Source organism: Arachis ipaensis, chromosome B10 (assembly GCF_059453495.1).
Source record: "Arachis ipaensis isolate K30076 ecotype BB chromosome B10, ASM5945349v1, whole genome shotgun sequence".
Lineage (NCBI taxonomy): Eukaryota > Viridiplantae > Streptophyta > Magnoliopsida > Fabales > Fabaceae > Arachis > Arachis ipaensis.
In genome coordinates, this window is record NC_142435.1 from 150,210,520 (window position 1) to 150,222,722 (window position 12,203).

At 31.9% G+C, this 12,203-nt stretch overlaps 2 protein-coding genes across 3 annotated transcripts; both read right to left on the minus strand.

Moving 5' to 3' along the window:
- Window positions 1-1,182: 1,182 nt before the first annotated feature.
- On the minus strand, window positions 1,183-3,747 carry LOC107632206 (uncharacterized). 2 transcript variants are annotated; one of them, XM_016335906.3, is made up of 2 exons: window positions 3,521-3,747; window positions 1,183-2,508 (listed from the first exon to the last, which is right to left on the minus strand). In XM_016335906.3, the coding sequence occupies exon 2, from the start codon at window positions 2,470-2,472 to the stop codon at window positions 1,273-1,275; it is 1,200 nt and encodes a 399-aa protein (XP_016191392.1). In that variant the 5' UTR covers window positions 2,473-2,508; window positions 3,521-3,747; the 3' UTR covers window positions 1,183-1,272. The 2 variants fall into 2 exon arrangements, with proteins under 2 accessions (XP_016191392.1, XP_088343383.1); XM_088487257.1 differs by lacking the exon at window positions 3,521-3,747 and adding an exon at window positions 2,685-2,808.
- A 3,525-nt stretch (window positions 3,748-7,272) lies between these two features.
- LOC107632205 (calmodulin-binding family protein) lies at window positions 7,273-10,998 on the minus strand. Its single transcript, XM_016335905.3, has 9 exons — window positions 10,724-10,998; window positions 9,711-10,217; window positions 9,509-9,623; window positions 9,333-9,398; window positions 9,142-9,230; window positions 8,960-9,047; window positions 8,611-8,850; window positions 8,417-8,518; window positions 7,273-8,303 (listed from the first exon to the last, which is right to left on the minus strand). The coding sequence occupies exons 2-9, from the start codon at window positions 10,190-10,192 to the stop codon at window positions 7,485-7,487; spliced, it is 2,001 nt and encodes a 666-aa protein (XP_016191391.1). The 5' UTR covers window positions 10,193-10,217; window positions 10,724-10,998; the 3' UTR covers window positions 7,273-7,484.
- Between the last annotated feature and the right edge of the window lie 1,205 nt (window positions 10,999-12,203).

Consider the following 12,203-nt stretch of genomic DNA (forward strand, 5'->3'; position numbering starts at 1 on the left):
TCTTTTTCTTTTTTGTTTGATTTTATTCTTGTTAAGTGAGTAAATAAGGTAAAATAAGAAGAAAATATGAACAAGAAAAAGAAGGAAGAGGAGGAGTTTTGAATTATCATTAAGTAATTTTGATGTATTCTAAATTTAAATAAAGTGCACTTTTAGTTTGAATTTGTTTTGAATTGAGTTTGTTTATGTGTCGTTATCATTAAGAAATTTCGGTGCATTCTGGATTTAAACTGTTACACGTAAAAAGAAGACAAGGATGATGATAATAATAATGAAAAAAAATGAGGACAAAGGAGAAGGAGAAGAAGTCGCAACAGCCTCTTCTTCAAGTGTGGTAAAAGTCATCCCAACCTTTGGGATAAACGGACACAAAAAACACCGAAACTTATAAGCACGACACCGAAAACAATTCTATATTACACCAAATTGTGTTTCAAAATGCACCGAAACTACCATTAAACATAACATAAATAGATTCATCAAAAAAACAATTCAAAACTCCAATCTTCCATTCAAATTCAAACCTTTAACTATGAACACTGAGTTTTACAAAAAAAAAAAAAAAAAAAAACGAAAATTATTCAACTTGTAGAAAAAACAACTACACCAGCATCAACTACTAACGAATTACATTAACAAGGTTCAAACCAAACCCCATCCACTTGATTCTAACGAATTACATTAACAAGGTTCAAACCAAACCCCATCCACTTGATTCGTTTTAAAACAATAATTCAATTAGTCCTGGTTCAACTGACAGTGTGAACTTGCATCATTTATTGTCTTCGAAAATGAAATATATGTTCAAACTTGATTTCATAGCTTAATTTAAAAAAAAAATTAATCCAAATCTTCAAATCAGATTAAAGAGCATTGATCGAAGAACACAAAAAAACCCAGAAAACGAAGAGAATATAAAGAAGAAAGAGAACGCATAGAATGCAGAGAAAGAAGAAAACGTTGAAAAAATTTGAAAACAAAAAAAATGAAAGCCGCATAGAAAAGCCAATTATATATAGTCACATGTCAACTCAAAAGGTTATTAGAGATAATGGCGCGTGGAACTAAATTAAGTTATGGCAACTTGGTTGGACTTGATTTGTGATGTAGATTGATTTTTCTACAGGAGATGGTATTTATTAGTGATGCAATTCTCTTAGAAAACAAAACAAGAAAAAAATGTAAAAGATTTCCTTGAAGGAATTAAATTAAATGATAATCACCAAATAAATTGTTCCAGAGACTGCATTATTTAAAGCCTTATTGCCTATCCTATGACGACGACCATCCTTGGTCACGCCATCGTAGATGATGTGCAGCAGTCCTTCCAGATGACGAATTTCTTCCAAATGAAGGTGTGTTTTCCGGAGTAGTTCTAGAAATTCCTGATCGAGACATCCTTGTTGAAGATGTCATCCTCAACCCTGGGCTCACCTCTCTATAATACTGGTGAGCTTCACGAGGCATCCTTGATGACAGCGATAAGTTTGTTCTCCATCTAGCAGGACGGTTCGCCTGCACAGCACGGGATGATGATATATTTCTTCCTCTCTGAGTTCTCTCTGGTTGATGTGCTAAAGGTAAATTGGATCTCCATCTAGCCGATTGACTTGTCTGTGTACCATTTGGTATCCTCTGCATTGTTCCAGACCTTCTATCATGTAATGGCATTCTATGTCTATTACTCGACATCAAACTAGCCATCCTGTTAGCATCTTCAATAGAAGAAAATATTTCATACAAGAAAAAGGACATTAAATCAGCAAGATCCCCAGTCAACATTGTGTCTCTGTTATCAACATCAGGTCTTGCATGAATTGAGCTAAAAAGATCTTCTAAGTCCCTTTCCCGTTCCATCCTCGTCCAATCACTTTGTCGCGAGGGATCCACCTCAGATGGTCGGACGGATGGATGCTCAGACCTAGCATGCTTCCGGAGTTCTGCATATGTTCCTTGGAATTCGCAAGTCTCAGAAGCGCAACTCCTTGGTTTAGAATTCATGTGCCTACGAGCAGGCTCCAAGACCATATATCCAAATATCTCTCCCCGGCAAAGAGGGCAGATGAGCTTTGCCTGCAATTGGCTCCCATATTCTGAGGAGTGTCTAGGCTCTAATTGAGCATCCCTACTGTTAGAGGTTGTGCTTGTGAGAGGGATTTCTTGCAGTATTGTTGATGAGAGATGAGAACCAAATGACTTGCAAAACTGGTCAAGGCAGTTGGAGTGCCGGTAACTGGTATTACACATATAAGGACGGCAACCCATCTCATGGGAAGAACATTTCAGAAGAACGGCGTTGTGTGGAGATTCCATGCAAATAGGACACGTAGCATCCTCCCATTCTTTCACGTCATCAACTGATCCCACCAAATTCTTGGGTTTATGTAGCTCATCGTTTTTGGAGTTGGAAGGGTAAGGATGCGACCTAGTGCAATCAATAGATTGGGACCGAGCTCTTCTAATTTTTGGCATTTTCGAAATTCAAGTTCTTGCTTATCAAAAAAAATCCTGCCACATATCAAATCATCCAAACAAAAATCGGTGACGACAGATGAATTCTAATTGAAATATTGAATAATGCAAACAAGTTTAAAATATTCATAAGCAAAACCAAATAATTAATATTCTCTCCCACTTCATCCTCACACAGTTTGAGATAACAGGGGATTTATTCTAAAATTTACCTGTGATTGTTAATTCTGAGATTTTGAAGATTGCATCAACCTAGCAAAATTGGTTGAAATCTCAGAGGTTCAAGTTAAAATTTAGTATGGCCTATATTGGTTTCAATATAAAGAGCCCTTTCATAATCACAAGTATGCAAAACATCAGACATACTACCATCATTTGATAGTATAAATGGAAATCAAAAGGAATAAAATTTCAAAACATTGATAGTTAATGCAAAAAGGAGCACTTTTTAATCACACCAAAAACAATAATCAACAAACAATTATTTGATGCACTAATAGCTAGAGTGATCTAACCACTTATCTAACATAGAAAACAAAACAACAAACGGGTGGCTGCAAGCCTGCAACAATATTGGACAACACTGGTCTATACTGAAAGTAACGGCCAGGGGATGAATATAAACATGCTATAGCAATCTGGAGCTGGTTCCTTCTGTAGGCTTTCGTTTCCAGAAGCTGACCAAAATATCTAAATATTGTGAATCGAATTTATATATGAATTAACTAGCTCGCCCAGCATAACAGTAATGGCAGAATCAAAGGATCACGAATTCACGATGCTGAATTCAGAAAACCCTAAGAGTCTTAAAAAAACAAGAACTACTTTCTCTAAGCATTCCGATTATATTTGGCCCTCTTTAACTTCTCATACTCAGCAAATTAGACGGTTTTTCTCGAGATATGTTCAACTATACAAAATTGATAGCAATTAACCACTAATCGGCACTGTTTCAAAGCGAATTTCGAGACCATAGCAAAACACTGCACAATAACGCGTTTGGAATGAAAAATTTGCGAGAGAAACAAGGGATGGAATTAGGGCTAACCTGGTTAGTGGAGTGCGAATAGATCAAAAGATTGAAAATCTATGCAACCCTATATATAAAGTGTTTGATTCGATTTGATGATTTACTGTTGAAAAATAAAAGGAAACACTTGTGCAAATTGCAATCCAGAACTTTCTAAATTCACGCTTTTTATTCCTCGTTTTCAGTACCCACTTCACTTCTTTATTCTTTATTGTTTTTTCCTCTTACTTTTCGATCGTTTCCTTATTCTCTTTTTTTTTTTCCAGTTTCTTTTGGTTGCCAAAAGTATTTGTAAATTTGATAAATTAAGAATTAATTTATTATAGTTTTAAATTTTATTTAAATGTATATGGCTAATTAATAGGTTATTGTATGATGAGATTCTAATCTTCAATACTTATTTAAATAGATGAATAAATTGATTTCTCCACTAATTTAAGTTAGTTTTTTTTTACTGATTTTTTATTTTTTTTACTGATTAACTTTGGGCCATTATGGGCCTGAAATATGCTCCAGTTTTGGGCCCAAAAGTCAACATAATAATACCCTCTATTTTTAGACTCTATCACAACCAAGACCAAAAAAAAACCTTTTTCACAACTATTCCCTCTCTTACTGGTTCTTTCCCTCTTTTTCATTTTTTTTTAATGGCGATGTTATGTTATTTCTACTAATTAGTAGGCCTATATCATACAAAGACACATTGAGAGAGAACACACAAGATGATAATTGTCATGCCAAGAAAAATAATAAATTCTTTTTGTATTCCTATTATTGTATATAAAATATGTTTAAATAACATTTTTCTCGTAGTAACTCTAATTTCATTTGTAAGAAGTTAATTCATTTTTTCGTACAACTAATTTTGATACTACGTGGCTAAAAAATTTAGATATAGGATAGAATAAGTAATATCTCTTAATATTGTAATTTTTAGTATTTTTTAAAATTATAAAAGGTACATAAATTGGACCATTCGATTTGTGTACTTCAAAATTTTTTTAACTTTTTAAATACAAATCGGAGGATTCGAGTACAAAAATCAGACGATCCAATTTTCGTATCTAAAAATTGGACAATCCGATTTATACTTCCTAAATTAAATCATTCCATATCTTAGAAAAATACTAAGACAGATCACAATTCAAAAAAATATCATTGTTAATCCAACATTAAAAATAAGGAAAAATACCAACAATATTTTTGAACAATGTGTAAACAATGTGAATTAATAGAGTTAAAAGAGTAGATTAATCTTAAATTTAATTAGTAACGTTAAATTAGGATATATTATATTTTTATTTGATTAGTGGTTGTTCATGTTGTTCAAAATAGTCATTATTTACCTAACACTCTCCTAAAAATAAAAATATGGCACCGTCTACCTGGTTCAATTTTATGATTATGGAAACCTTGTATGTAATGTGCTCGGATATAGATTCATGAGGTACAAGATAAATCTGTAGCTTTTTGTGAGTGTCAGATGTAGAACTCAGACCCTGCAAGTTGCTTGATTTAAAAATTTTGCAGAACAAATTCGTTGGTCCAATTTAGAATTGGAAAAATTTGAAGCTCGCAAGAAGAAAATCGAAGCCTCCGTGTTTTTTACCTTTAACAACTAGGACTGTCTCACATGGTCTAAATTCTGTTACTCTAACACCATACAGATGTGAAGCACCTGTGTTCTCCATATCCCAGCCCAATCACATTGTTACTTCCATATTCAAATTAAAAAGGATCGTTTACCTACAATTCACAAACTACTGTAAAATAATTCTTTTTTAAATAAATAATAAATTCTTTTAGAATAAAGGACAAAATAGAAGAATTAAATTTGAATGAATAGATTAATATCATCCAAAGGAAAGAAGAATGCATGAATCAATTAATCGTTCTTAAAATTCCTATGTTTAAACTTTTTTAAAAAATGTGAAATATTTTTGGTGATAAACCTCTGTTTTTTTCACCTTGACTCTTTCATATACTGTGTTGAACAATAGCATTAAATATATTAGGAAATAGGAAGGAATTAACTATAACAAAGACATACACAAAGTTCACCAACCAGAATATTTTTTCAAACTTCAACCGTGTTAACATGATGATAAAAGCAAAGAAAATAAAGAGAAAAATCAAAGGAAAAATAATGTAATGATTGTTGGTTAACATGGTGAGGTAAATCCGCTCGGATTTTTATAGGATTATTATGTGTTTATAATATGCAATAGAAAAAAAAATAATTTCAAAGATATATTTTATACTTAAATTTTATTTAAATAATATAAATCAAATTTAAATACCTTAGTACGTGTCGTCAACTCTTTGCACATCGAAATTGAAAAACTTCACAATTCTTTGCACATCGTATACTCACATATATTTGTATATAAAGAAGTAATAAAATAAAACTCTTGTATCTCATTCATTTACTCTTGTCATATATATAGTATATAAGATTTGTTACCAAATTTAAATTTAAATTTTATTTTAAATTTAAATCTTATCTTATTTTAAACATGAATCTTATTTTATCTTATTTTAAATTGAAACTTTATGAATTAAATCATATCACAATTTAATTTAAAATAGAACCAGATTGAAATTTTATTTAAATTTAAAATTTAAATTTAAAAATAGAATAACTAATTATTTTTAATTTTCATTTAACATTCTCAATCATCATATTATTATTATATTATTGGTACTAATAAATAATATAATAATATTTTATTTGAATTAATATAATTATTTATTTTATCAAATTAAAATAATAATTAAATAATTCTATATCAAAGATTAGAACACTCGTTAGTGTGTGGCCCCAAATGTTCAATACTTAGGGATAGTAAATTAGTCATACTCAATTTACTAATTAAGGTTGGCGTCTAACAACACTTATCAATGACCCGATAGTATGAAATAATATATATTTACTAAAAACTCAAGAATAACAAAGTATAATTCCTTTCATCTTTTAACTATTGATTAACCCTTAAAATATGGTTTAATTGTCAAACTCTAAATTGTTCTCATTATTATAATAAACTGCGAATGACATAAAAAACTCATTTCTTCATTTATTAAATTCCCTTGCCGAAGGTTTTATTTATCTCAATCATTATAATCATACAAATTAAACTCTTTACCGAGTTGACGGATTTCTTGTTGACTAATCATTAATTTTACAAATATTTAAATCACACTCAATATCCATTCAACTAGCACACTAAGGAATTAGGTATCCGAAATCAAAGTATAATAAATACATCGTTAATTAATATGATAGTCGCAGGTCAAAGAAATTCTAGTACTATGTTCATTTTGAATATCCTATTGACAAATTTGCGGTAATTACAACCATTAGAAATTTTCAAAGTAAGTCAGTTTAATAGTCATATATTTATATGTACTATTTATATATATAATTTAATAAATAAGATTCATTAATCTTCATCAAATGAAGATCATTATATACATATTGATTTATCCGAATTATTCATGTCCATTTAAATAAATTCTATAATAAAAAATAATTTAGATTAAATTATAGAAAATTTATCTCTCATTATTATAATCACTTATCATAATAATAAATCTCTAAATTTATTCCAAAACTTTATTATATTAATCTTTTAAAATAATAAAAATAACAAATTATTTAACACATGGTAATACTATTTATTTCCAACAACCTTAACGTTGAAGTTACTAATACTATCATGGTCTGAAATCTTATACACGGCAAAACATGCTTCCAATTCTAAGAACAGTGATTGAATATTTGTTTGTATTAATTTACGGGTGCAAAATAGACCCTTGATAAAATTTTACAATTTCCACCCTACATTATAAATGAGTGAAAAAAGAATGGCTATGTGAATTAACATAAACAACATCAGAAAAATTTGTATACTAAAAACTTGTATACTTTTGTTACCTATTCACAACAGAAAAGAATAAATCAAATGGTAATTCTATTCACTCATGACATATGAATAACTGGTATCACTGATGTTCCTCTGATCAGTGGGGAGAACTCTGATCTTGAATTATGGTCACTTCTTTGAGACATGTTCATATATTCAAATTGTGTTTCTGCTGATGTATCGCCACACAAACTTGCGATAGAAGAAACACTAGGACTCAAACCGGAGGTGGTTCTTTGAGCTAAAGGCGACTTGGTCCGGGCAGCGCTTCTTGGGGACAGGTTAACTTGCTCCAAAGCGCGAAACTGGAGTTCACTCGGGTAGTCCCTCACACAGCCGATTCGAGGTCCGGCTCCAGTTGTCCATTTGCAGGATAACTGCTTACCAAGTTGGTAGGATTTCATCCCTTTGTGTGAGTTGATTCTCTTGAGTATTGACTCTTCTGGAACTGTTTCTTCATCACTCTCACCATCCTTTTTGTCACTCACATTTTGCTTAGGAGTTTGGTGGTCTAGCTCTGATGCAAATGGTTCTGTTTCTTGATCAGCTGTAGGAGACACCGGTTCAAAACTCTTGATACTTTTTGCAACGTTTCCTTCCTCACTTTCTAGTCCTTCAATTCCCCTTTTCGGTATTTGAAGACTGGATAGTTCTCTTCCAAGAATCTGGAATTGCCTTGAGCGAGGTGTTGTCAATGCAGAAGCATCCTTGGTTTCCATCAAATTTTCATGCTTTTCGATTGAGTCTTGGACGATGCTCTCTTCGGTCTCCAAGCCACTGATGTTCTCGGTGAAGTCCTCTTCGGACGAGTGGCTTCTGAGATGTCCCATGCTTCTTACTGAAAATAATTCATCAGCCTCGCCAACTGGAGCCATCTGCACATAGAAAAGCAATTTCATTCAGAATATGTTTGTTTTTTCCAGCTTCTTGAAAACAGATCTTTACTATCACAAATTGGTAATCACTGCTTTGTTTCAAATTTTGATACCTTGACATCAGAGAGGTTCACATTGTTCTCTTGCAAGAATAAAATAAACTCCTGAAAGTTCTCTTCTGTCGGACGATAGTGACCACTATGAGGCCAAACTGCCTGTTGAAACAAAACAATATTCATTAGCCATCGAAGGCAACCGAAACTTGGCAAAAATAACAAAACTTTGAAACTTTCTGCAAGATTCGTACCTTCAAGACGCCATGTTCGACAACCAGACGGCCAGCAGAAGATGTAGCTCCTCCAGCCAAGAAGCTAGAATGTTGAAATGAACCTTTCTTTTTCTTGCCAACATACAGCAACTTAGATGTGCTAAGGACAAAAATCCACTTGGCATGTGCATCTGATTCGGTCGTGTCAAGGAGCTCTCCGGATTGTTTGTAGAAGAACTTTCCATCCTCTACAACAACTTCATAAGCCAACCTTTCCATCTGGAAGACACAGCAATGAAAAATAATGAATCATCATGAAAATCAATGGTGACTCAAGTAAATATATCTACTAAGTTTAATGTTCCCATATAAATGAAGGAAATCTTACCGGACCAAGATATTTGATACACTGAGTTTGAAGTTTAGTACGCGGGCACTTCTCGAGATTTACTTCTCTTCCTTCTCCAATGTCAAGCCTGCAATTTCAAATCAGAAGCTTAATCTCAAACTCCATTGTCTAAAACTAGCCAAAAATTGTAACAAAGGAAACTATTTTACAAAGAATATTACCAGTAGAAGAAGGGTTCTCTGCCTTGGCACTGAAGCCATTTATCATAATAGAAGTGCAAATTGTGTCCATAGCGATGGCGCGGGTCAATCTGTTTTACCAAACAAAAATTGGTCAGTAACATAATAACCGATCATTGACTGCCAAACCAATTTGGCTCAAGATAAAGTACTAGTACAGTTGTTGAACTAACCGCTTCAAGCCAGTGTTGTAGAGCAAGCTTTTGAGCTTTATCATCTTTTGATAAACCTTTTCCAACCTGAAATGACAAAGAGATGTTTAATATAGTTTCTTAAGGCCTTAAAGTTGGAACTTATAAGATCAACTAAAATAAATCAAACTCTTAAGGCATAATAATGTTAACAATACCTTGGCAGCTCTGGTTCTAGCTCTAGACCAACGCGAAATGGCAGTTTCATGTTTCTCAATGTCAAAGAAAGATATCGAGCTGCGCTTGAGTTCGGCGAAATCTAAAAGCTTCCACCTATTCAAAAGATCAAACAAAAACATGTTAGAAACAGATTGAGTTTTGACAAGAACAAAAGAGGCTCTCAAGCCAACAAACTAGTACCAGCTTTGTTCAACAAGAATCGCGCAATCCGCGAGCTTTCTTCTAGTGCGAAAGCTCTTGTAAACTTTCTGTAATTTAAGTGCAGCCATGTGTTTAGGATTGTGTGGATTCAAAAGTGCTGATTGGATTGTTTCTGCTTCACATTCTAGCCTAGGAGATTCATCATCTGTGTCTTTAATCTTTTTGCTAATCTTTGAGACAAATGATTCATTCTCTTTATCAAACTCAAGAGCATTGTCTGAGATCACACTACTGAAATCTTTTCGCTTGAAGCTTACAGACTTCTCTACTGTCATCTTCCCTGAACCTTGGGATTTAAGGATGGTTGGTTCTGAATCTCTGTTGTTGAAACTCACTGATCTTACTAGAGTCTTGATTTCGTCATTGCCAAAGTCAATGGATTTTACAACCATAGAATCTAATCCATCTTCGACATCATTGTACTTGGCAAATGGACATGAGAAGGAAAAAGATATCCCCATAAGACAACAAAACCAATCTGTGGTCCTGAAAACCACAAAAGAAATCAATATTAATATTAACCATACAAGATGCTGCATTTTTCATGTGTCAAAATTTATGGAATGCAAATCCAGTCACATAGCAATACACATTCTATTTATTAGCATTTTTCAAACTGATAGAAAAGGAACTCATATTCTGCTGCTATAAAACAGACAGAAATGTTCACGGATCCGCAAACCCCAAAATCAAAAGCTTCCATTTTTAACCAAACCCAATATTTTCTTTCAAAAAAAATCCAATATTTATATCAATGAAAGGATAAGCTGAAAGTGAAATAAAAACAAGGAAACCCCATTTGGCCATTTCATTCCAAATACACCAACAACCAAACCTTCCGATTCAAGAAAACAAGATAGAATGAAAGACTAAAGCAGCTAAGGAAGCCCATGGATCTCAAAAGAAAAACAAGGAGCAAGAAAGATTCTCATATCCCAAACGCCAGAACAATGAAGAACAAGAGAGAGAATTGATGAGGTGCATTGGAGTACCTTTAAGATTCTGTGGCACAGAAAAACGAAGAATGGAGGTAAAGAATCTGGAAGTGTATTATAAGGTAAGAAATGAAAAAAAGCGTTGAAAGGTGAGATAAGATTCCTAAGGAATAATGGTAACTGCTGTTAGCTTTGAGTTGCAAATGAAGATGAGATGGTATCGTCGGCTACACACTCAATTTGAGATATATATACTATGCTGGGAGCAAGAAAATGAAGAGAGAGAGAGACAGAGAGAGTGAAAAGGTTGAGAGAGAGAGAGTGAGACAGAGTTTCCAACCACGTGGAACCAACAACTTAGACTCACACACACACATATCAGTTTTTTTTTTTTTTCTCTTTATTTTACTTTTATTAATTTCAGTTTATTAATAACGATAACAAAAATTCAATAACTCTCACTCGGTTTCGTTCTGTTACAACTTGAAAAAAAAATGCTTTCTATTTTTCGCAATAAATAATTTTAAGTATGATTTTTTAGTATAAATATATTTTTATATGCTTTTTCTCAGTTTAATTTCTTAAAATGTATGATAAAAAATATATGTAATAAATAATAATTAAAAAACAAAAAAATCTATAAAATATTTTCTTTTTTTTTAGTAACATCTTACAATAGGATTTATTGATACAGCCATTAATGGTATAAATTTTTTACACAATCTTTTAATCATAATTAGTTCTTTTGAATTATTATTTACGTAATTAATATAAAAAATGATTATTTTTACCGACGTGATATTATATAATTTGATGAACATTTAAAATTATTTTACCGAATCAAAATTGAATTTTTATTGTATTTGTTATAAATTTTGTAAAATTATTCTTGAGTAAACATATAATTATTTACACCCATATTTTAATAGGGTTTTATCCACCACACCCAAAAATAAAATAATTATCAAAAACCTAAAATATATTCATATGGATTTTGAATTCTAAACAAATAAGTTCTATTAAATATTAAAGGAAAAATAATTTTCGGATAACCATTTCTTAAAATATAATTTCAAATCCTAACAGACTATATATAGCATAGTACCAATATAAATTTTGTTTTTTTAGAGAAATTAAAATAACACAAAAAATAACAACTAAAAAAAAAATGAACAGCAAAATATCAGTATACAATTATTTAAAAGAAAAATTCCATGATTTTGACTTAATTGCTACATTACTCATCATCTCTCACGTATGCATACATAAACCTCCAACGAAGTATGTAAGACACCAAAAATAAAGTTGAGTATAATTTTCTAGGAAATAATCCTTGAGTTTTATATCCATTTAATTATGTAATTAAGAAGGGTCATTTTCATGACAAAGTCTTGGAGTAAAGTGCAATCCATTGAGAACAATATATATCAAAGTGAGAATTGAATTGACCTTATCAAAATCAACAACATTTCGCAATTGCTTAGATCATCAAAGAGACACTTCTCGTACCGTATAGTTTAACCTCCAAGTAAGCTTC